The 25,720-nt window shown below is 44.6% G+C and overlaps 1 protein-coding gene across 5 annotated transcripts in view; it reads left to right on the top strand.

The window, feature by feature from the left end:
* Positions 1-25,720, top strand: part of Fancc (FA complementation group C) — a 187,682-nt gene that overhangs the window by 68,248 nt on the left and 93,714 nt on the right. For all 5 annotated transcript variants that reach the window (XM_046462729.2, XM_058585144.1, XM_058585143.1 and 2 more), the window contains 3 exons: positions 6,974-7,209; positions 9,573-9,657; positions 13,858-13,952. In XM_046462729.2, the coding sequence (XP_046318685.1) occupies positions 7,045-7,209; positions 9,573-9,657; positions 13,858-13,952 (345 nt within the window). In that variant the 5' untranslated portion in view covers positions 6,974-7,044. The remainder of the gene's footprint in view (positions 1-6,973; positions 7,210-9,572; positions 9,658-13,857; positions 13,953-25,720) is intronic.

The raw sequence follows: 25,720 nt of genomic DNA, 5'->3' as shown, positions 1-25,720 counted from the left end.
CGTGGGTCTGCCCACCTGGCGGGTGTGGGTGGTGGCTCCGCTCCGCCCCCTCTCCAATTGGGGTCACGCGGTCACCACGCTGGCGAGCCGCTGGGCCTGCTCCGGGGGCTGGCGGCGGCCCGGCTCCTTCCCTCTGGCTCGAGGACAAATTGAGGAGACTCGGGTGACTGAGCCTCACCCCCCTTACCAGGAGACCAACTGCTTATGTCACCGCTGGTATTGATGAAGATCTCTCCTCCACCGCTTTCTGCTGACATCAGATCTCTGCCATGTTGGTATCCTATGCGAATGGCAGCATTTCGTTCCCCTTGCCGGGCAACCCAAGCAACAGGTGAGTCCTGACCGGCCCTCAGCAGGACCCGGACCGAGACGCAGTTTCCGAGGGCTCCTATCCCCGGTCCAGGGAAGTTCCGGGAGCCGGAACTCGGCCGCTCCGTGCTCGGTGTAAGCTCCTATAAGTGTAAGCTCCAAGAAGCAGCCCCCGCGGGCTCAGTTCCGGGAGCTGGAATTCGGCTTCTTAGTGCTTGGTGTATGCTCTGATAGTAGCAGGGTCCAAGAAGCAGCCTCCGCGGGCTCCGCAGCCCTGAGCCAGGGCGGTTCCAGGACGGTTCCGGAAGCCGAAATTGATCTATTTAAATTGTGTATGTCCTCCTTCAGTTTGGGTAGATCATAATGTTTCTAGAAATTTGTTGAGGTCATCGAGATTTTCTGTTTTATTGGAGTATAAATTTTCAAAATAATTTTTAATTATCTTCTATATCAGTAGTGTCTGCCGTGATATTTCCTTTTTTATCACAAATTTTAATAATTTGAGTTTTCTGTCTCCTCTTCATTAGTGTGGCTAAGGGTGTATCAATTTTATTTATTTTTTCAAAGAACCAACTTTTTGTTTAGTCAATTGTTTTGAATTGTTTCCTTTTGTTTCAATTTCATTGATTTCAGCTCTGACTTTAATTATTTCCTGTCGTCTACTACTTTTGGTGTTGATTTGTTCTCTTTCAAGGGCCTTGAGATGAAATGTTAGGTCATTTATTTCTTGACTTTTTGTTCTTTTAATGAATGAGCTCAAAGCAAGGAACTTTTCTCTTAGTACTGCCTTCATAGTGTCCCAGAGATTTTGATATATTGTATCAGTGTTCTCATTTACTTCTAAGAATTTTTTTATCTTCTCCTTGATGTCTTCTGCCACCCATTGCTCATTCAACAGAGTGTTGTTTAGTCTCCAGGTGTTGGAGTAACATCTATTTTTTATTTTATCATTGATTTCTAATTTCATTCCATTATGATCTGATAAAATACAGGGTAGTGTCTCTATTTTTTTGTATTTGCTGAAGTTGCTTTGTGGCATAATACACGGTCTACTTTAGAGAAGGATCCCTGTGCTGCTGAGAAGAAAGTGTATTCGCTTGTTGATGGATAATATACTCAATATACATCTGTTAAGTCTAACTTATTGATTGTTCTGTAGTTTTTATAAAGTTTTTCTTTGTGTAATCTATCCAGTGGTGAGAGAAGTGTGTTAAAGTCACCCAGTATTATTGTGTTATGGTCTATTTAATTCTTTAAGTTGATATACATAGATGCCCCATTGTTTGGGGAATAGATATTTATGATTGTTATGTCTTGTTGATGTGTGATTCCCTTAAGCAGTATGAAATGACCTTCTTTATCCCTTTTCACTAACTTTGGTTTCATGTCCACTTTATCTGATATGAGGATGGAAACCCCTGCTGTTTACATGGTCCATGTGAGTGAAAAAAAAGTTTTTTTCCCCTGACCTTTCACCTTCAGTCTGTGGATGTCTTTTCCTATGAGATGAGTCTCTTGAAGGCCGCATATGGTTAGGTCTTTTTAAAAAATCTAGTCTGTCAGTCTGTGTCTTTTAATTGGAGAGTTTAGGCCATTGACCTTCTTGGTTATTATTGAGACATGGTTTGTATTCCTGGTCATTTGGTTTATTTTTTGTTTTTTAAATATTGTTTTACTTGTAGATGGACACAATACCTTTATTTATTTATTTTCTGTGGTGCTGAGGATCGAACCCAGTGCTTTACAAGTGCTAGGCAGGTGCTCTACCACTGAGCCCCAGCCCCAGCCCTATTTTTGGTTTTAACTTGAGTTGGTTTCTCCTTTGATTAGCCTTTCCTTTAGTGTAGTTCCTCCCTTCGTAGATTTTCGTTGTTGTTTCTCATTTCCTCCTCATGGAATACTTTGCCAAGAATGTTCTGTAGTGCAGGCTTTCTTGCTGTAAATCCTTTTGACTTTTGTTTATCATGGAAGGTTTTTATATCTCAAGCTTAATTTTGCTGGATATAAGATTCTTGGTTGGCATCCATTTTCTTTCAGAGCTTGGTGTATGTTTTTCTCGGATCTCCTGCTACTTTGAGGTTCTGGGCTGAAACTGCTGAGATCTGAATTGGTCTCCCCCTATATGTGATCTGGTTCCTCTCTCGCAGCATTTAAGATTCTATCCTTATTCTGTATACTAGGCATTTTCATTATAATGTGTCTGGGTGTGGATCTGTTGTAATTTTGTACATTTGGTGTCCTGTAAGTCTCTTGTACTTGATTTTCCAATTCCTTCTTTATGTTTAGGAAATTTCCTGATATTATTTCATTGAAGAGATTGTGCATTCCTGTGGTTTGAATCTCTGTGCCTTCTTCTATCCCCATAAATCTTAGATCTGGTTTTTTGATGTTATCCTATAATTCTTGGATGTTCTGTTTATGGTTTCTCACCATCTTCACTGTGTGGTCAACTTTATTTTCAAGATTGTATATTTTGTCTTCATTGCCTGGGGTTCTGTCTTGCAAGTGATCTAATCTGTTGGTGATGCTTCCTATTGAGTTTTTTATTTGGTTTATTGTTTTCTTCATTTTAAGGATTTTTGTTTTTTTTTTCTAGAATCTCTTTCTTGAAGTTATCTTTTGCTACCTGTATTTAGTCTCATATCTCTTTGATCGTGTTATCAATGGTTGCCTGTATTTTGCTCTCTTATCTCTTTTTTAGAGTAATCAATTTTTGCCTGTATTTGCTCACTTAGGTCATTCTTTAATTTGCAGATCATTTTAATTATGAACCTTCTGAACTCCTTCTCTGACATTTCATCTACTGCACTTTCAATGGATTCTATTGTTGTAATATCTTGATTTGTTGGGGCACTTTCCTCCCTTGTTTTTTCATGTTGTCTATGTGTCTTCCTCTTTTGCAGTGCAAATCTGAGGTATTGAAGCTTCTACCCCATAATCTTATAGTGTCCCTGCAGGTTACCAATATCTCACCGTTAAGAGGGATATCAATGTTTATAGCATCCAATGCAACCAATATGCAGCCATAAGTCAATTAGCTTCTATTTTGACATTTACAGTTTTGTCGTTATAAATAGAAATGATCAGTTGCGTAATCTTCTACCATATAGCCAGTAGGTTTGCATAAGGATTTACAGTTTCTACTGGTGACAGAGTGGCAGGGGGTAGAATGTGATGTTTATGAGACAGGATGTGAGAATACAGAGGTGTTAGAATATAGGACTAGTGAAAGGGTAATCAAAAGAATTTGGCTGTTAGCAGGAGAAAAAAGAGAGAGGCAACTCCATGCAAGGCTCCCTGTTGCCTCTGCAACAGGATGGTGACTGTGAGCTCACCTAGAGGAGGTACCTCTGGTGCAACCAGGCCCACCAGGACCTTCGTGATGGTTTTCCAGGTCCTGGCTATTGTCCCTACATGGAAGTGGCTGTGTCCTTTGTTAGTGGTGGCAGTAGTGTCAAGTCTGTTTTTGGGCTTGATTTTGGGCTTCCAGGCCCCAGTGTGTGTCCCAAGGTGGAAGCTGCCCCAGATGTAGATGGCAGAGGCAGTAGCAGAGGTAACTCAAGATGGCGGTGGAGGTGTCCCGTGGTGGAGGCAACTGTTTGCAGAGATGGGGCTGGAAGGATGGATCGTAGGGTGGTATGGGTGGCCTGTTTGGTGATATAGCAGTGTGGTATGCAGTGCTGCAACAAGCAGCTGCCTCCTGGCACTGTCAGATGTCCCACTGTGGAGATTACCATGTGGGGAGGGCTGTGGCGGTGGCCGCAGTGTCCCAAGATGGAGGTGGTTTGGGTGGAGCCACACGTTGGTGAATAGGGAACTGCAGTGTAGCTCGGTGTTCCTCTCCTCGTTTTTGTTTGTCGAACAAGTCTCCTGTTGATTCGACTTCTGTTGGGCCTCTGTGACACCCTGCCTTCCAAGGATGCACAGCCTGAGACACAGTCCCACAAGGCCACACAGCAAGGAGGAGGGGCAGTTCTCAGAGCAGAAGTGGGAGCATATGAACCAATCCACTTTAGCCTTCTGTGTGGGAGGAGGGAAGCACTCAGCCTCCACCCACTATTGTCATCCTGCAGCCACACTGTGTGGGGCCAGCTGATTCTGTGAGCCTTGCCACCTGGAAGATGAGGCCACGCCTCCCTGCACGCCTCACAGCCACTTCAAGAAAAGGCCTGTTGGCAGCCGCTCCTCTTATCCCGTCCGTCATGTCCAGCTTCCAAGGAAAAAGTGAGAAAGCACACAGTTTAGAGAGTTACTGGACATAGGAACCAGAGAGGGTGGGGAGGCTGGATTTGTCAGAGAGGGAAGCGGAAATAGCTATGATCACTGTGCAAGGGCTCTGATGGAGAAGTAGACAGTATATAAGAACAGATGGTCAGGTGGCCACAGAAATGGTGCTCGAAGAAAGAACCAAACGGAAACGCTGAGGGTCAAGATGAAGAAGTCTTTAGTGGGCTCACTAGTGGATGGGACATGACTGAGGACAGAGTCTGTGAGCTGGGTGATATCTCAACAGAAACCGAACTGAAAAGTTAAAAGAACAAAGATAGGTGAAACAGAACTAGAACCACCCACAGCACATCCAAGAACGAGGGACAGCAGCAAAAGACATGGCGCGCATGTGATGGGAGTCCACGGAGGAGGAGAAGTATTTGAAACAGTGATGACTACGAATTTGTCCAATTGAGGTTAGACACCAAACCACAGATCCAGGAAGGTCGTGAATCTGAGCAGGATAAATATCAGGACAGCGACACCTAGGCATATCGTTTTCAAACTCTAGGAAGGCAACCTGTGAGAGAAGGTTTGTTGCCAGCCTGCTGAGCTGTACAGGCCGCTGGTGGAAGGGCCTGCTCGTGGGGAGGCTTGGTGTGCTAGTGAGGGGTGGGGGACTGGTGAGCTGGGAGAGAAGCAAGGGAGGCTGGAGGGTACGGAGCCTCCTTTTGCAGGGCCTTGAGCCTCTGGTAGGGAGTTCGTGCTTTCCTAACATGGAGTTGGACCTCTTTCCATGAAGCTGTGGCAGAGGGGTCATGAGCAGAACAATGTGCCAGTGCAGTAACACACTTGCAAGAATTGTTTTTGCCTGTGTGGAGAATGAATTGGAGAAGGACAAAAGGAAGCTGTGACACTCCAGGAAAGACACAAGGCTGGAATGGTGGTGGCAGTGCCATGTAAGGAAGGGTGCAGTCAAGGCAGAGCACATGGCTTTACTCAGAGGTAGAATTGACAGGTGTCGTGATGGCCTGGAGGAGTGGGACCATGAGAGATGGGAGGAGACGGGGCCAGTGCCTGGATGTTTGCCTGATAAGGGCCATTTTGACAGAAAGCATGTTTCCTCTATTGTTGAAGCACTTTTTGTGTGTTTTCTTTTTTCATCTGGTCCTTCTCAAAAATCATAAACTGTTAAGTACCATTTTCATCTTCTTGGTCTAGTTGTTTTTTTTTTTTGTTTGTTTTTGCACTGAAGCCAAATTGTGCAATCTTCTTAAACTTTGACTCCTTTTCCTGTTTAGTAATGGGAACCTCCTTTGTTGATGTTTTTGGTGTTTGACTAGGAGCATTTTATCTGTTAATTATTGCTGCCAAGGATTTAAACTCAATTGATTTACCACTCCCAGTGAAGTCTCTCTTGAAATGAGATTCCTGAGTGTCACCTCTGCCCCAGGAAGAGCAAGAGTCTGTGAAAGCTGCACCTGTGGAAGGAGCCTCCCTTCTGGCCACCCTGCTTCCCATGAGGAGACACTGGCTGGGTGGGGGCCCTGGAGTCCACTGACCCAGCTCCCCTGTAGCATGTGGTCCCTGTAGACCCCCTGTGCTTTCTAACCTGAACTTCAGGGGTAGGAAGGCAGACTCAGGAGACTATATTTTCCAACACTGGAAGCTGTGGGAGAGGGGTCATGAGCAGAACAGCATGCCACATGGCACTGCCACTACCATTCCAGCCTTGTGTCTTTCCTGGAGTGTCACAGCTTCCATTTGTCCTTCTCCAATTCGTTCTCCGCACAGGCAAGTATACCGGCTTACTAAGTGGAATTTATTACATTTTATTAAAATATGGCTCTTTCTTGTGAATCAATTGAGAGCAAGTGTGTGAAACATATTTTAGTTAAGCAGATTGTTTAAATTGATACATGTGGAATGGAATCTTTTATGTTTTCTAAGAAATAGAGAAACTGGGAAGAAAATCTATTAGTCGGTAATACATAGAGATTTATTTCACACCTAAATGAGAAGCCAGAAATGCATACAAAATATAAGAATTTCAAAAACATTTCTTAGGCACTGACTACTATTAAATACCCATGGATGTTTTTGATTTCCCATTACATTAAAATTCTCAAAGGAACTTCATATTCAGAACATTTAAAAATAGCCCAATCTTAAAAAGAAGATTTCAAGTATTATCAGCTGTGCTTTTTGTACATAATCAGCACGTGCCTATGGGAACTATAATGACTTCTAATCTAATGATACTGTTCATGATAAAAAGTTCAGATGGTAAGAATCAGGGCCACAGCTGGGTGACACATTTCTGAGGGATTCAGAGATGACTCCAGCATTGAAGGCAGGCAGTTTCAGTCTCTGGAGTCCCCTTCACCCATGGGTGGATCATGAAGGCACTCGTGAGAGAGGCTCTCTGAGTGCGTCCTTGCACCCTTTCTTACAGATCCCACGTGTGCTCAGTCCCTTCAGTGCTGGCAGGCTGCTGTGGAGCGACGTCCATTCCCTCTTTCTGACATGGCCCAGGAGTCTGGAGACCTGGCGTCTGACTGTCAGTTCTGGCTGCAGAAGCTCTCTGGGTGGGACCAGGTCTGCACTCTGGAGACCCAGCAGGACACCTGTCTTCACCTTCCTCGGTTCCAGGAATTCCTGAGACAGATATATGAAGCCCTGAAAGAGGCGGTGAGTAGTGGACCAAAATAGTGAAATTGTTTTATGACATCAGGGACTCCACCAGATGCCACCAGGCCACAGTGCTGTCCAGGGTTAGAGACTCTACTGACCTCGTGCACTTAAGGATTAGAAAGATGAGTTTCCTATGGTACAGCAGACAAGAGCCGGTTTCCTTCTCTGATTTATTTTTATGTTCGTCTTTTCTTCTTGGTAGCTGTATTGTCATGAGACTTTCTGACCAAGAAAGTTTTTATTTTTTCGTATATATGTTTTCTTTTTTACTGTATGCCTGTGTTTGCATAATTTAAATTTTTATTTTTTTTTTGTGTGTGTGTGTGATGCTGGGGATAGAACCCAAGTAAACACTGTACCCCTGAGCTACACCCCAAGCCATGCAGGTTACTTTTATTTATTCTCAATATTTTTACTGGTACACTGTAGTTGTACATATGGTGGGTGTGGTGTTATGTATTTGTCCATGCTCACAGTATAACATGGCCAGTATCATTCCCCAGCATTTCTCTCCCCTCCTCCGTCTCCCTGGTTGCTTTCTGCTCTACTCATCTCCCTTCGCTTTTCATGAGGCCCCACCTACCACCTTTCTTTTCCTTTTTCCTCTCTAGCTTCCACATACGAGAGAAAATATACAACCCTTGACCTTCTGAGCTTGGCTTATTTCACTTAACATAATGTTCTCAAGTTTCATCCATTTTCCTGCAAATGACATAATTTCATTTTTCTTTATGGTTGAATAAAACTCCATTGTGCATCTCTACTACATTTTCTTTATCCATCCATCTGTTGACAGACACCTAGGCTGGTTCCAGAGTTTGGCTATTGTAAATTGTGCTATTATAAACATGGGGACCCATGTATTGCCAAGAAGGCTATTAAATAAATAAGACTCTGATGCTGTTTTCAAGTAATAAATGGGATTTTTTTCAAAGCCTTTGTGCCCTTCACATCTTGAAGAGTTCGCTAAAGTGCTTACCCTTTCCTCAGCCCTGTTCTCAGGTGGACTGTCCTGAGAGGTACTAAGATCTGTTCTAATACTCAGACCTGTTAAGATAGTAGGGTCTCTTCTAATATTTCAAGTGATCTTTTCTAATAAATATTAGAAAAGATCTTCACTATTGTTCGTAATCATTTGTGAAATGTTAAGTTTTCTTTTTGACAAAATATTGTTTGATTTAATAGATATTTTACGACAGCACGTGTTTTTTTATTATAAATATATCATTTGTTTTGTATGTACTTGTAAATTTCAAAAAGAAAAGGCAAATCATTTACTAATATATATGTTCTCATGTTATGCTTCCCTGCCATTAATCAAAGAAGCAAGTAGGAAATTTGAAGAATAATTCTGTTGATAATATGAGTTCACGTGTCTTTGGAAATCAGAAGGGCAGATACTCTGTGTAGTCAGATGTATGTAACTTGACCTTAACGTGGTCCCAGAAAGTCTGGGCCAGCCTTGGTGCTGAGACACACGTGAGGAATTTATTGCTGCAGCAGCAGGAAATGCTTATCGTTTCAACTTACCTGCACATGATCTCAGTTGGGTCTTATTTTTGAACTTTCATGAAAGGTAAAGAAGTGGGAAAAGGGCCAATTGTACAACAGCACGTGTATTTTTTAATCTTAGGCTGTTTTCTATTTGGTTTGTCTCAAGGTTTAGGTTGTTTTAGATTAAGTATGATGTCATTTAGCATACAGCAGTCAAAATTGTAATGAGCAGAGATTGGTATCTTTGGGCTCTGGCTGCGTTTTTTCTCTCTCTCTTTTCTTCTTTCTTTCTTTCTTTTTTTTATACAAATTCCAGAGTTCTTGTTCCTTTAAACATTCTTTGAAATAGCCTCACTGGAGCTGGATTAATGATGTTCCTTATTTTGCTAGAGTTAAAAAGCAATATGAAGATATAGGATTATAAAGTTATTAATCACCAATAGTTCTTAAAACTCTTACTCAAGCCAGGCATAGTGGCACACGCCTGTAATCCCAGGGACTCGGAAGACTGAGGTAGGAGGATCACAAGTTCAAGGCCAGCCTCAGCCACTTAGTAAGACCCAATCTCAAAATATAAACTAAAAAGGGCTGGGGATGTAGCTCAGTGGTAGAGCACCCCTGGCCTCAAACTCTAGGAAATAAAATAAAATAAAGCTCTTATTCAGCCTAAGTTATTTTCAGATAGACTAGCCTTTCCTGACTACGGTTTAGTAGGATGCTTGACTGCTTGTTAGACTGTTCGTGAATTCTTTCCTGAAGATTTTCTCTTTTTTGTCTGCTTTTCTAAAATACACCAAGTAAGGAGCATCCAGGCCGCTTCCCTTTGTGATGCCCTTTTGCTGACCAAAGCTTACTTTTCTTTTCAGGATCCTGCTACGATCATGGAAAGATTCCCCACAATCCGTCAACTGTTAACAAAAACCTGCCAGAATCCTTTTATCTTAGCATATGGTAAGGATCCAAGCTGTGTCTTCTCAAAACACAAACTTGTAATGACAGTTTTAATTTCTGCTTGAACAACATACAGAGACTTAATTATAAATCTTTCTCTGGTTTTCACTTAACAAGTGTATTTATTGCTGTATTGCAGAAAGATGTCCTTTATTGTGTGTGTGTGTGTGTGTGTGTGTTTGTGTAGAAGACATGCATGTACACGTGCACACACACCCCCTCCTGCAGATCCATAGAAAACAGGCCTCCTTGAAACAGAGGGCAGAAACTTACAGGTGATTGAAACAATAATTTTTGTCCGTAATCACTTTCATCACTTCATCTTTTTTTAAAAAAATTATTTGTTCTTTTTAGGTATACATGACAGTATTTTGACATATTACGCATACGTGGGGTTTAACTTCCCATTCTTGTGGTTGTACGTGATGTGGAGTTTCACTGGTCGTGTATTCATATATGAACATAGGAGACTCATGACCGATTCATTCCACTGTCTTTCCCGTTCCCATCCCCCTGCACCTCATCTTTAACTCCACGTAAAGTGATTAACAATACCAACTTAATGTCTTTGTTTCTCAAGATAGTCTGTTAACTCCCAAATGGTTTCCCGTGTTGTAAAATCATTCTTCAGAGTCTGAGTCTAGCCATGGCTTTGCTCTTACATAGGGGTGACATTCTGGTTTTATGCAGTTTGAGAAAGTTGAGGACGTGTGTGTGTGGGGGTAATTCCTTCTCTGGCTTCCTGCCTCATCTGCTGTTTCGTCTTCCTCAACAAGTCACAGACTTTGTGGTCAGGTCCTGTCACTGACAGTGCCTGGGGCCTTGGGGTCAGGGCCTGCAACTCCTGGGGTAAGTTCCTTGTGCTTCTCTTCTCCCTTGTCTCCTTAGGTCTCCTTTGAAACAGCCTTCCTGGGGTGAGGCAGGGACCTCAGTGTCCCCACAGCCCCCAGCATCTTCCTCTGGTGTCACACTTACTCACTGTTGGATGCCCCGGAAGACTGAATGCCTCTGAGAGCAGGAGCTGTGGCCTCCTCTTTGTCTTCCTAAGGCCTGGCATGGGGCAGAGCAGGCACCCCGAAGGAGCACTTGCCTTGGGCTGACTGTATTATTAGCTCACGTAATATTTGCTTTTCAGATTTTTAAAATAAAAGATTAATTGAATTATGTAACAATATTAGAACCAAAGATAAAATGAATATTCCCCTTTGATATTTTAAAGAGTTGAAAAATTTCCCATGTCTATCCTGTCATAAGTGCTTAGAAGAGCCAGGCACTAGTGGGAAGGGGACACTTCTACACGTGGCCCTGTGAGCACAACGTGTGGGTCACTGCACACTCCGCCCCTCGGCCTCCCTGACTCCGCCCCACCCTCTTCTGTTCTGCTTCCTCAGGCCTCTTCCTCTCCTTCCTCCCATCACCTCCTTCCGGCTCTTGATCCGCCTTGGCAGATGAGTGAGCCAGCGCTGTTTGCCCACAAGGCCATGCTTCCCTGCTCCAAGTCCATGTATTGTAGTGAGGCCAGTGTCTCAAACATCTTCGACCAGAAAGGCATTTGTATACATGTGTATGTACAGTCGTGCACACATGTGCTTTATGCATACATGCTCACTCACGGGATCAGACAATTCATGAAAGAATGCTCATTTTTATGAGGAATCTGTTTTCACTGTGCTGTTTAAAAAATGGTATTCATGACCCAAAACTGATTTTACAACCCCTTGTGTAGCATGACCAGACATTTGAAAAACACTGAGCGAGGCTGATAGCAGGAGAAAGGAAAAGAAGCTGTTGAATGACTTCTAGTTACCAGCACCCGTGAGATGCTTTGTGGGTCTAATAATTGCTTTTTAGAAGAAAATTGGTTTAACTTTCCATATAAAAATAAACTCAGGGGAGGTAAGAGAGGAGGCACAGGAGGCTGGGATAGAAGAGGGAGGAGTGAGGTGGTGAGGTCCAGAGGCTAGGGCTGTGAACAAGGAAGACAGAGAGAGAGAGAGAGAAAGGGTTTATGGAGCCTAAACCCAAAAGACGGTGTTTCCCATGTGTTGAGCGGTTCTGCACGCTCAGTTCAACAACTGTATAATTTTTAATTTTTCTCTTTCTTAAAAACAAAAACAAGAAGAGCCATGGAAACTCCTGTCCAGCATATGGGCCTGCCTCTCTTTGCCCAGAGTGAACGCATTGAAGTGCACAGCTAACCAGCTCCCAGCTTTCTCCGCCACTGCTGTCCTTGCTGAAGTTACGAGCACTCGCTCCAGGCAGTGGCGCTCGCTGGGCAGGCTTCTCCCCAGAGGCCCTGAGATGAGGGCTGGAGCACCTTTGGGGCACTTACAAGAGAGGGGAAACTTCCCGAGGCTCATTTCAGGGACTGTAGATCTTAGTGCAAACTGAGATTCAAAAATTGAGTGGTGGGAAAAGAAATATGCAGCATACATTTACCACCTGATGTTTTATATCTTGAACTGAAATTCCAGATGAAAACCAAATTCTTCATGTTTCATTTCTAGCTGTTAAGACTGTGACGCCAGCTATTTCTGTTGAAACAGTAAGCACCTGTTGTTTAAGCTGCTCAGTTGCAGAGGTTGGGAGGGGGAGGCCGGTGAACAGGGAGGGCCAGGGCTGCTGCTCTGCTTGGACACCAGGGCAGAGCTGGACAGCCACGCAGAACTTGGGAGTTGTGTGCAGAGGACATCACTGAATAAAAGGGTTCTCCCTCTCTCCATTATTGTCTTCTCTCTCCTCTTTTGATGTCTTCATTTCCAAATGGCTTGTCTCTGTGTCTTCCTTGTCTTTTTTATTCTCTTTCTCTCTCTCTCTCTCTCCCTTTCTCTCTCCTTCTGCTTCTGCCTGGCCTTGGAGATGCTGCTCGTCACGTTGCTTTGCTCTGGTCTTGGCTGCTGCTGAGTCTGCATCTCACTGGACCCGTCTGTCACACTTGCTACACGAAGCTGAAGGAGCCTAGCATCTGCTGAGGTTAAATCACGCGACTCTTGAAGTGAAGGGATCCCAGGCCAGCCAGTGCCTACTAGTGCTTCATGTGGGCTCCTAAAAGCCAGAGGAAGGACGGACGGCCCTCAGAATAGCCCCTCACCTGTTTGTTCAGAGAACTGGTTACTGGGCAGGCATAGCTATGAATGTTGATGGGGGTGGGTGGTGAATTTACCATTAGCACCCTTTGCTTAGTGGTGAAAATACTGACTGGCGTCCTGCAGTCAGTATTGTGTTCTTTTCTTTATGAAGGAAGCCTTTAGAAGGCTGTTTATTGGACTACAGAAAATGGGAAGGAGAGTGGCAGGGGATCCTGCCCAGAACTGACCCCAGGTGCCCGCGGCCTCTTTGTGAAGTCCGCCATTACTCTTCTCCAGCTCTGGTGCTGATACCTTCAGTTTTTAGGCCTCATTTTTGTTTATTTTTAAAAATTTTTATTTATTTTTATGTGGTGCTGAGGATCGAACCCAGCACCTCGTACATGCTGGGCGAGCACTCTATCACTGAGCTACAACCCCAGCCCCTCTTTTTTATTTCTTAATTGAGTTATAGAATCTCTACCTGGAATGGAATCCATCACCACCAACAGAAAAAGAAAGTGGCTCATCAGATAGAGGTTCCTGCCAAGTGTATGATTTCAAGGTTCAGGATTTCCATCACATTTTCAGTGAAGTTTTAAATTTTAAATAATAAGGAGCATGTAACAAGCTTCTATTTTCTCCAAATCATTTGGTACTAAAATGAATATGTTTTAAAACAGTCCTTTATGTTGAATTTGTTTTTAACAAGCAAGGATATTTTGGCAAATTAGAAAATTAAGAGATTAAATTGGAAATGCTGACTGGCTTGCCTATGGCAGTTATGTTGCCTTAAAAAGGCCGAAATTACTAGTGGTTTGAAATATGAAATGAAAAGCCGCTCTCAAGAAAAGCCGACTTCTTCCAGTTCTTTCCATATTTTAAGGCCCTGTTTGGCTTTAAAAATTGCTGCTGTTACAGAAAGGGACTGACCACACAAGAGCTAAGCCCAAGTGAGCCTGAGCCCACAAGAAGAGGAAACCCGCAGGAGAGGCTTCACACAAGCTCTTGGAGGCCTTTTCTGTGAACTAGTTTTGAGATTTTTCTAAATGATGTTTTAAAAGGATTTTTTTTAACAGTTTGTCTTCTTTCCCCCATTTGATAAAACCATTAATTTTAGTTTTCTTTCCTACAGATGAAAGCCAGAAAATTGTAATATGGTGCTTATGTAGTCTGATTAACAAAGAACCACAGAGTTCTACAGAATCAAGACTTAACTCCTGGGTTCGGGTAAGAGGAAATCTCATTCTGCACTGTTTTGAAATAAGATTACTTAAAGGAACAGCCTTATTTTTTTTCTTTCTTTTTTGGGGAGGGGTATTCAGTTCTGTGATGTTTTAGACGCTGTTTCAAGCAGACCCTTCACTGTGGACACTATTTTTGCTCGATTATGAATTCCAGAAGACATCGGCTCAGGGTCAGCATGAACCTCTCCATGCTGACAAGACCTGATGCCTGAGTGGTCTTGAAATGCCACTTTTGGGTAACTAAAAGAACCATTTTTTTTCTAGCAATTACTGTCTTTAAAAAAATGATTTCTCCTACAAACCTAGTTTAAATCCTTATGGATTTCCTCTTCAGCAGCTTCTCTGCCTGTCTCAGAACCTATTCTGGAGCAAATCTAAAATTCAGAAGTGCCCAGGGAGCAGCAGTCTCTATTTTGGCTCCCATAGTTGGTACCTGTGCCAGTAAGCTCAGCGACCTGTCCCTGGTACTTCTACCACTGCCGCACACACTGTCAAAGCCGCAGCCTGCACATTGGTCCCTTAGAGCAGCTTCCTGGGCTCCCGGTCTGTGTCTGCTTCCTCTGAGGGGCAGGCACAAGTGGGGATGTGGTAAGGCTGGCCATGGCTGCCCCGCCACCAGTACTGTCCTGCTGCCTTAGCCGAGGACTCCGCTCAGTGTGCATGTGGTTCAGATTAGCTGCTTGGCATCACGAAATCAGCCAGCCGGCCTAATCACCCGGTTTCATCTATCAGCCTGACTGGTGATGTCATTACCTTCAATACTCTTGACGATGCCTTCGTTTCAGACAAAATTGCTACTAGAGATGACAAAAACAGTATTTGTATTTCTCTATTGGATTCAAAGAAGAATAGAAGGAACACTAGAGGTGAAAGGGATTGGGCAAGAAACAAATACAAAATCTAATTGGAATTTGTGTAAATGGCTGAGGAAAGGAGAACTGATAAATGAAATTAGAGAAAAAGGAAGATGTAAAACAAGGCTATGAAAATAGAACATGTGTTTAGGCTTTACTTTTTTAATTGTTGCTTTTATTGGTGTCTGATGTTTTAGAGACTATTTAATATGTAATTTTGCATGGGCTGACTCCTTAAATTCTAAACCAGGCCATTTAATAAAGAGTTTCCAAGGTGACTCTGTGAACTTTCTTCATTTAGCTCATGACTTTATTAGCCTATTTAAAAATTTCTAACTTCAAGTTTATCCTTGTTTTTTCCTTGTTTAGTACTTGTCTACTTATTAATAGGCACTCGAATTAAGTGTAGCATAGGGAGAGAAAATTAAAACACTTAATCGCCACCTTAGGGAACTCGCTGACTGGTGGCCAGGTCATGCCAGGACAGTGTGGTTGGGTGGTTGGTAAAGCTGTGTATAGGTGTGATGGTGACACAGGGGGCACTTGCCCAGACATGGGGGCTTGGAGACAAAGCCTGTGGTGGGGGTAGAGTGGGGTGGGGTGGGATGGTACGGTACTAGATGCAGGTGCATAGTGCTTCCCTAGGGTGGGGATCTGTGGGGTGCAATGAAGCATGGAGCTGGGGAGATGGACCTCAGTACCACTGTAAGGAGGATTTATTTTATCTTAAGGGTGGTAGGGAAACCATCAGAGTATTTAAACAGAGAAACCATTTGGCCAGATGTGAGGTTTGGGTACTAACAGCTCTTTGGAAGAGCAAGAAGGTAGCACTTTGGGGGCTGTTGCACAGTTAAAGGTGAGAAATCATGAGTGCCTGAGAGAGAGAGAGAAGGGAGACAGTATTTATACCCTGTTTTATTAAATAAGGTAAATCCAAAAGAGATCCTGGCAGCTTAAGAGCGGCTGTCCTGAGGTGTGGGTGGAGATGTGCAGAGGAGAGTTGATAGTTCCCTTCTCGGAGAGGGAGCTGACTGCTGATGAAGGGGCTGGAAGTGAATGGTGAATGGGGAACATGGTGTGGGAGCCTTGGGTGAGGCCAGACCACCCAGACAGGAAGAGGGGCTCCAGAGAGGAGCCTTGGAGCCCTGAGAACGAGTCCAGGGACAGGAGGGAAGCAGGAGCGCCTGCCTCCAGCAGTTCCCATTCCTGCCCAGTGCTTCGAGCAGGGTCAGCAGAAGTAAAGTATATGCTCCTGTAGATCTTCTATTACATTATAAAATCCAAAAAAAATTCCAGACCAGTTCTTTTTTTTTGTTTTTGGTACCAGGGATTGAACCCAGGGGCACTTAACTACAGAGCCACCCCCCCCACACACACCACCCCGCTTTCTTATTTTATTTAGAGACAGAATCTCACTGAGTTGCTTAGGGCCTCCCTAAGATGCTGAGGCTGGCTTTGAACTTTCTATCCTTCTGCCTCAGTCTCTTGTGCCATTGGGATTACAGGTGTGTGCCACTGCACCTGCCCTAGATTAATTCTTAAATTTGAAAATGTTATCCTGGGTTATCTTTTTAACACAGAGAAGAAATAAAAATTCTGTTTGAGGCTTGGATATATGTTGCCACATGTTACTCTGGAAACACATTGATAAGGTTTTTGGAGTTTCACTGATACTCAGAATGTGCTATCAAATAACATGATGTGAGTGGCTATTTTTACAGAGACTGGTTAAGGTCCCAGGACTCTCTCACACCTTTCAGAATATTTGATTCTTGAACAACTTGATTTTACTGGTGAATGCACTGAACACATACTTTTGAATGTAGACTGTTTGCCAGGCATTGTGATAGAAGCTAAGGACAGAGCATTGAACCTGAAAGAGTCTGCTCTCTTACAGTCAGAGCGGAGTTTCCCAGGCCTGCCAAACTTAGGGGCAGCCTTTCCTCCCTGGGTAAGAGGGTCCCACTGCTGTTTCTCACCTGGATGAGAAGAAACAGTAGGGTGCCATGAGCAGAGGGCCGCAGGGCCGTGCTCTGTCCTCAGTCCTCTCAGCAGGAAGTGCTGAACAGCGTCCAGCTGGCCTCAGTCTTCTGTTTTCTCCTTCTTTTAAAACCTTTAAAATTGCAAAATCTAACAAACATGCAGAAAAATGCACAAAGCATAAATGTCAAGCTTAACAAATTGTTGCAGACTAGGAGCTGGGGTACATTTTGCCTGGCTTCTAGATGCTTCCTGCTTCCTGCTGGTATTCCCCTTGTTTTCCCCCAGTAGTGACCACTAACCTGACTTTTATTTGTGTTGCTTTATGTTTCTATCACTGAATTATGCAGTCTGGCTTGTTTTTTGATAGAAATGGAGGAATACAGTGTGCATTCTTCTGTGTATGATTTATTTTATTTAATACTGTGTTGCCAAGATTCATCCATGATGTTGGGTACGTGATTTGTACTTTTTATCCACTCTACTTTTGATGGGAATTTGTTTCCAGTTCGGGGGAATTAGGGTCAATCTAGTGTCTGAAGCGTGTATTTCATAGACAGGAGAAATGGCAGGGTGTGGGATGTGTGTATCCTAATTTTACTGGCTCATGCTGATTTTCCCCCTGGTAGTGGCAGCAGCTTCAATTTCTATGGTCCACACCTGAGGGTTCCCTGTCACTTGATCCTGTCAGACTTCCAAGCCTCCGGTTACCCTGATGGGCATGTGCTAGTGTCTAGCGTGGTTTTTGTTTGTTTTTCCTGAAGTTGAACTTTGATTTTGTCAAATCCCTGTTCAAGTTTCTTAATTGTTTTCCTTCTAAAATTTCTTTCCTTGTTGGTTTGTAGAAACTCTTTATGTATGTTGGACATAGGTACTTTTGAAGAAACCTCAGTGTGGCAGCTCTTGGTTCCAGCCTGTGACCTGTGTTTATGTTCCTTTACTGTCTTTTAAAGGAGGCATTATTTTTAGCTCTATTCTAGTTAAACTTACGGCTCTTTCCCTTTGAGGTTAGCATTTTACATCTTACCTGGGGAATGCTGTGCTCCCCGGCCGTGTTGCTTTCCTTGTGCAGTTCTGGGGTCCCCCTGCAGCTGTGCTTGTGTGGGCAAAGGTCAGAGTTGGCTTTCACACTGTGTCCCTGTGGCCGCCCCATGCCCAGCACCACTGGTGGGAAATCACTTCCCTCTCTCTATATATGTTACCTTTGTCATGAGCCAGGTGTCTTTGCATGTGCAGGTGTGACCCTGAGTCTCTCCCTTGGTCTTGAGGTGGTTAATTGTATGGGTCAACTTGACTGGACCATTAAGTGCCCACGTGTTTGGTCAAACATTATTTCTGGGTGTTTCGATGATAGTGTCTTTGGATGAGATTTAAGCTGGTAGACTGAGTAAAGCAGATAGCACCTCCCTCGTGTGGGTGGGCCTCATCCAGCCAGCCCAAGTCAGTCAGTTTGGTGAGACTCTCAATGGTCACTCTACCCTTGGAAAAAACGTATTTTTATCAGCTTTATTTAGAGTCACCTTTGGATGGGATTGAAGTGCAGCCCCCAGGAAGGGGAGAGGTGCCAGCCTTCCCTCCCTGTCTGCTCAGTAGTGTTATTTTTAGTCTCTGACTCCTTTGCAGGGATCTCCTGAGCTGGGGTTTCCCGTGGGTAGCCCCCCCCCAGGAGCTGTTCCCTGCTGGTCATGTGGAAGTCCCAGTGTGTGAATGAGAGGGAGCAGGGACTCCAGGGAGCCTGGCAGCCCTATGTGGTGGACTCCCTCCTCTTTCCTCGAGATCCACTTGAACTGTTTGTGGCCTGTGGCCGTCTAACATCTGGACTCAGGAGGCGGTGCCCATTAGGCAGACATCTGTCTTGTCTCATGCAGTCTTTCCAGCGTCATCTTTGTGCATCAGTGGGCGATCCCGTGTGCCACCTGGTATCGTGTCCCCCGTTTCTATCCATGCGCCACCTGTGTGTGCAGCTTCTCCTGGCCTTCTTGGAACCTAATGACTTTCCCATTCCCATTCTGTTACCCGCTCCCCAGGCTCCCCGCCCCAGGGTCTTCTGCGTCCTGGGAATCTATCGCATAGACTGCACCTCCGCCAGGGGTTTGTGCTTTGCACACATTCCCATTCCTGAGCTTGAGGTGCATTCTGACTCCTGCCAGCCTGGTCCAACTGGGATATGATAACCCAGAGAAATAAATACCATCCTTGTCCACGTTTGGATGCAGTGTGAAAAGGAAAGTCTCATCCTTCTGGAGGGTGATGAATAAGAGACCATAGAGGCAGGTGGAATTCAGGGGGCACGTCCTCTCCACAGCTCCACACTGTTCTTACTTTTTAAATAATAAACACAATGCCACTGTCTTTTTCTGCATCAATTGTATTTATTTGACTTTCTATGACCTCTTTTTTTTTTTTTTAAATGATTAGTTGGTGGTTGGATTTTCACATTTAGGTGGTAGTAGATGTTCATTCATTGCTTTTCCAGTGTCCATCCCCCTCCTCTTCCACCTTCTTAACAGTACTTTCAGCTTCCCAGCTGTCAATCGTTATCTGGGGTGAGGGTTATTCTTGCCGATGCCTGTGGTTGGTGGTTCTTGGCTTAACCAACACAGACTCTCCATTCCCTGGGAATGGTGAATAGGTCAAGATGGGCGTATAGCCCAAATTGGGCCAGTCAAGGGCAGTAAGATCCAATCTTGACACTTGTTTGCCTAATGGGGGCAATGGAGTGTCTCTTTCCTAATGAATGTGAATTTTAAGTTGCTCATGCTCCAGAAGCTGCTGTCAGTCACTGTAGGGCATGAGATCAGAGCCTCCTGGAGAACTGGAGTCGGTCTTGAGGAAGGAGCAGGGAAAAGAAAAAGACGAAACAGGTCATGAGGATGCTGCCCCACATCACTCCTACTGGACTGGGTCTTGCAGTCCATTCCCTTTTCTCTTGGAGCCAGTTTGATTCAGGACTTTGTTCCTTATAACCAAGAGCATCTTGAGACAACAGATTTGTTTTGGGCTTACTAAACTATTATTTGTAAGAGTTTTGAAACTTAAGGTCACATGATGTAATTGTGGGGGATAGTCATATTAATTCAAAGGCCATATGAATAAGTAGTGAGTTAACAAAGTGAAGGTGGTCATGGTTTTGTAAGAATTGCTTTAGTTCAGATTTGATTTGTAGTTCACGGTTGCTTTTTCCACCACAGCTTGTTAGGGAAATTATGTGTGTGGGAGAGAAGGCACCTTCTGCCCAGCCTCAGTCTGTTTTATTCTTTCGCACAATCCCAAAGTAAGTTCATAATAAGTTGTCGCCTCACACTCATTTTCACTGCAGTAGACTAAAATGGCATAAACCCAGTAATTGAACGTCACCATAAAATCTTGCCAACAGAGAGCCAGGCCTGCAGGTGACACCTTTGTTCCATGTCATAGCTTACTGAATAATAAAGGACTGGCAGATAATTTTTAAAAAATTTTTTCCTTTGATTTGAATTACGTGAAACCTCTTTTTTTTAGTTATTTCTGAACTCTCTATTCTCCACATTGGGAACGTTCAAATATAGTGTGGCCTTGATATTATTTTAGAAAACTTCTTTGCAGTCACCTTTCAAAAACAAATATGTCTTAGATATCTTGTGGACCTGGTTTTTACTTTTGCAGATATTGCATGGAGGCCATCTCAGAAAAGCAAAGCACCAGGACAAACCAACGTTCTATAAATAGTATTTTACATGCAGCATCTAGAGGTTCAGGCTTTAAATCGAAAGTAATAGAAGGTCAGAGTGTTAAAATGGAGTTATGTTACTCTGATGAGGTTAAATAATTTGTTTTGGTTTTTGGTCCTGGGGATCAAACTCAGGGGCACTTTACCTCCATCCTTGGTACTTTTTATTTTTTATTTTGAGACAGTCTTGCTACATTGTTGAGGCTGGCTTCCAACTTGTGATCCTCCTGCCTCAGCCACCTAAGTTGCTAGGATTACAGGTGTGTAACCTCCTGTAGCTAGGTTAAACAGTTTTACTCCAAAATTTTGTCCTTTGTTCATGCTTGAGCCAGATGCAGTGTAGAAGGTACAAGGTGTTGTTTCCACAGAACCCGCGAAACCAGCCTTGTGACCTGGTGAAACCACTTTCTCATAAGGAAAGCGAGTAGACTCCACACTAGATGACAGCTAGTCTGCTTCAACCAGGGGTCCAAAGCTCACCTAGCATGTGTGACCTACATTCATGTATGAATTGAAAACCTGAAGTAATTAAGGAAGGAACCATCTGTCTCATGTTTGTCACTTACAGGATGTTCAGCTCCACAGAGTGGGTAGACTCTTCGCTTATGGAAGGCACAGCATAGAAAGTTACCGAATTAATTAAATATAATTAATAAGTTAGAATTTTGTTTCTTTACCCCCAAATGTAGACTACCAGAGTTTTATGTTTTATTTTGACGTGACTGTTACCAGGTCACATATGAAAAGAGACAAGAAAGAAGTATAAATCAGTGAGCCAGGGAGTGAGCGTGTGGGTGTGTGTGCACGCAGAGCCCCAAGCCTCCATCTCCAGGACGAGCTCCCCCCTGGGCTCCGCCCACACACAGACCATCCATCGCCCCCACTTGAATGTCCCTGGGCATCTGAAATTAGACACATCCCAGAAGAACCTCTGAAATTTCCCTGAAACGTGTTCCCTCCATGGCTGTTCCCCTCCTCAAGAGCAGCTCTGTGCTGTGGGTTTCTCAGGGCGGCAGCCCGGGCTCCTCCTGGGACACCTCTCCGCCTCTCTCTTCCGGTCTCTCAGTGGCTCTTTTGACTGTGTCCATGACATGTGTCCAGATTCTGACCACCTTCCCCCACTCCACAGTGTCCCCTTCTTCATCTGCAGCACGCTGCTCTCCCAGGGCCATGGTGGGATCCCTCCTGTCTTCCTCTCTCCCTTGCTCTCCTTTGTCCCAGCCAGGGACCCTTTTAAAAGTGTCTTTGCCCAGACCTCTCTGGTCCTCTTCCATCTCATTCAAACTGCCACGCAGAGTCCATGCCTGGCTCACGAGGGGACTTTGCTCCAGCGGCCTGGTGGCCTCCTTGCTGGACTCATGCACTGTCCACATCTCCCTCCATAGGATGTATCTGCCCTTCAACTCTTCCTTAGAGAGCCACTGGCTCCTTGGGCCCCCTCTCTGGATGCTGCCCCGACACCACCTGACCTGTGTGGCCTTCATCTCAGACACTCGCTCTCCTTACTATGACTTAACTTTTTTCTTAGTGCTGATGGCCTGCTGACATACTGGTAGTTTTTTCTGTCTCCCTGCTTCCTCCCAATGGGGCTAGAAGTTTGGTGACAGTCAAGACTGTTTCTGCAGCCTGGGCCTCTGCCTGGCACGTAGTGAACGCTCAGTTGTTATTTGATGAATCCATCATTCCACGAATAGGGCTTTAGGTAGCAAGGTCGGTGTTGTGCTGGGGAGGGAGGGATGCCTTCCAGGTGGTAGCCAGGGAAGGAGCAGATAGACAGCTTGGATGTGGTGAAGAGGAGGGGCTCGGGCCTGTCAGGCTGGAGAAGACACTGAGGGGAAAAGTCAACTAAGGTGAGAAGAATGGTTTGGTTTGTGGCAGCTTTTGGAGGGCTGTGACTGCCAGCCTGAGTTTGTTTATCAAGTAGTTGTCTAGGGTGGTCAGTGAAGTGAAGCCGTGACTCGGCAACGTGGAGGCACAGTGTGGAGGTTTGGGGAAACCAGTCCCTCTGAGTTCTGAGGGAACTGAGTTCTTCTGAGGGAAGAACCAGTTGAGAAATACTGTCCCAGAGACAGTCATCAGAAGTCAAACTGCAATTCTCTTCCTCCCAAAACAGATTTTAAAATGTGGCCGCGTCTGTGGTCCAGTGGACCCCTCTGGATTCTGTAGGCAGACCTGCTAGGCACAGGGTGCTGCCTGGCCAATGGTGCAGCAGTGGACTAATGGCAGGGGTGATTTGGGAGGGACAGTTGGGCACGGGAGGGGCAGGAGGTGGGGTGTGCAGAGGCAGGCGTTTAGCATCCCAGGTGCAGGCTCCACGCCAGTCCTCACTCTGCCTCCAGGCCCAGCATCTGTCAAGTCATTGGGATGCAACGACTATGGGGCAAGGTGTCACCTTGGGTGGGGCAGAGACAGTGGAGGGTTGATCCGGCTCTCACATCACAGTGTCTTTCACCAGTATCACAATGACTCCTTCCCTGCCTTTTCCTCTCAGGGAATGAGGTGGACATTCCATCCCTCTAAGAACACCTAAGTGTCCTCACGAGTGGAAGTACCATTCCCTGGGAGTGTCAGGGCAAGAGGAGGCAGAATCCCTGGAGGAAGCTCCGAAGGACGTTGGGAGCGAGGAGCAGGTTGGGCAGCCAGCAGCTGCCGCTCTCTGCCCCAGGGCACTGGCTGATGGCACAGCACACAGAGCGAGGTCTGATCCTCCTGTACCCTCCCTGCGGGTGCTGTGCCTTCACATCTTGAGACCCTAGTTCAGGGAGTGCAGTGCAGGTTGAGTCCCCTGCTCTCTGTTTGTCATTGAATGGAAGTGACTGGGACCAGACAACCAGGAAAGAGAAGCCATGGCCAGTTGCTTTATGATTTTGTAAATGTCTCCCTGGGGCTTTGGAAAGCTCGCTGTCATGCTGTGGTCACAGGCTGCTAAACTCGGCAAGTACATTTAGTAAATGGACAAAGTGGCATCTACTACTATTAGGCATTTTTATACCATTGGATAAGAGTTTCTCAGCGTTGTATAATTCGCAATTGAATGTGGTATTTAGCATTTTGTCAGGCTCTGGGGAATGTGAAAATCGCTGCTCTTCTCACTTCCGAGCATTTCAGGTCCATCAATGAGATCCACCTCTCACTCCGCACATGCAACCTGAGAGGGAATGTTTTTATGTATGTGAATGTGCGTGTTTGGGAGAGTGTAACTGTCTCCTGAATCATTAATGTAAACACACTGCACTTCTCATTAAGTTTCCCAAATGAAAATTGCTTCCTTTGAAGGGGTGAAGTAAGATTTTATTTGTGCTCCTGGCTAGGTTTAGTTGTTTGTTTGGTTTTTTTAAAATTTGTTTTGGGTTGTGGATCCCCCCCCCCCCCCCATTTCATTTAGCTGGAGTCCAGCTTATTATGGCTCTGAAGCGTATCAGGTTGTTTTTAGTAAGTTGCCATTCCTCACGTACGCTGGATCAGGACCTTTATTGCCAGTTAGGCACAGGATGTTTGAGATGCTTACTGATGGGCTCTGGATGATCTGTTTTATGTTTTCAGTTTGTTTTGTTTTATTTTTGTTTTATGATCATGTTGGCTTTTCCATTAAACTATAACTTTAATTGAGTGGGCTTAGTTAATAGAACACTGACCAGATCCCCTTCTTTGTCCTCCAGCTCTGCCCAGGTTCCCCACCCCACTTCCTGCTGTGTCCCAACCTTAGTCTGAAGTGAAGGGAATTGTTAGGTTTGTGAATTGCAGGTAGATTATACTCTTATAAGGCATGAGCTCTTTGTATTTCAATCTAAGTTGCCTGGGTGGAGCTCCTGGGGACACTTAGGGGTATATCCCAGGGAAAGGTAAGTGTAGACAGTCGTGTCTGCGGCAGGAGAAGGGCCACTGCAAGGATCGTATGGATGTCGGCGCCACACCTGGCCAAGTGATCCATCCTCTGTTCTGAAGTCGGTTCCTTCCCAGACCACATGTGCTTCTCCTTAGGGAGCTGCCTCTCCTCAAGGGCTGGCACTGAAAGCCCAGGAGCCAGGCAATGGAGCTGGTGGCTGTAACTGCTTCACTCTCTGACCTTCAGATCGTTAGGCCTAGTCTAAGTTTGACTCTTGTTCCCAAGATCTGGCCCTGTTTAATATTGACAGCATTGGAGCGTCTATAAATTACAGCATGGCTGAGGAAACAGAAATATCTCAACTCGTAAATCTTGATTTCCAGGCCTTTTAAAAGCTTTGTGGTTTAAATTATCTTTTGCTCTATGGTAGACACAAGGAGTACTCATAAAATTCTGGCTATCAGAAGACTTTGATAGCTCAACAGAAACCGCAGCAGAGTAACCTCAGATGTCACTCCTTCAGGAATCAGAAAACCCACCTTGGTCCTGGCTCTCCAGTGAGCTCTTCCATAAATCAGACACTCTAATTTGCATGTATCAACAGAAAGATAACAGGTATTGCGTGATTCCACTTATATGAGGTATCTAAGTCGTCAAACTTAGAAATAACAACAGACAGGAGGAGGCAAGTTGAGGACAGTGTAAAGGATAGAGTTTTAGTTTTGTTGAATGAAAAAGTTGTGGAAATCTGTGCACAACATTGTGGATAAATTTAAACTGGTGACACACGCCTATAATAGCAGCAACTCAGGAGGCTGAAGCAGGAGGATCACAAAGTTGAGGCCAGCTTCAACAACTTAGCAAGGCCCTAAGCAACTTAGTGAAACTCTTTCTCAAAAAATAAAAGGGCTGGGGATGTGGCTTGTGGTTAAGCACCCCTGGGTTCAAGCCCTGGTCCAAAAAAAAAAAAAAAAAAAAAAGGAAATGCTGCATTATTTGTTTTTTAACACAATTACAAAAAACAATTTTTTTTTTCAAAATTATAGTGTTACTGTCAATTGAATGCTCAGTGTGTGCCATACATCATCACTAAATATTCACAACTCATGAAGGGAAGTACTGTTACCCTGTTCATAGATGAGGGAAATTAGAGTCCTTCACTAGCAAGTTAATGGCAGACCAATTTGGGCCTCGGTGTGACTCTAAAGCCACTTGAAAAATACATCATCACCAGCCAACTTATAGCCAGGCTATCTCCAGGGCGTTCCAAGAGTCTGAGATACCAGGAACCTGGAGCGTCCCAGCAAGTGAGGAAGTGGCTACTGTCTGGGTGTCAAGAGACTACTGCCCTGTGGTGAGTGAAGGCTGGCAAGCGAGGCTCA

The sequence above is a fragment of the Marmota monax genome, unplaced genomic scaffold (assembly GCF_021218885.2).
Source record: "Marmota monax isolate L192 unplaced genomic scaffold, Marmota_monax_Labrador192_F-V1.1 WCK01_AAM20220418_F8-fsc00180, whole genome shotgun sequence".
NCBI classification, from domain to species: Eukaryota; Metazoa; Chordata; class Mammalia; order Rodentia; family Sciuridae; genus Marmota; species Marmota monax.
The sequence above is the reverse complement of the archived record's forward strand: the minus strand, read 5'-3'. Positions and strand labels throughout refer to the sequence as shown.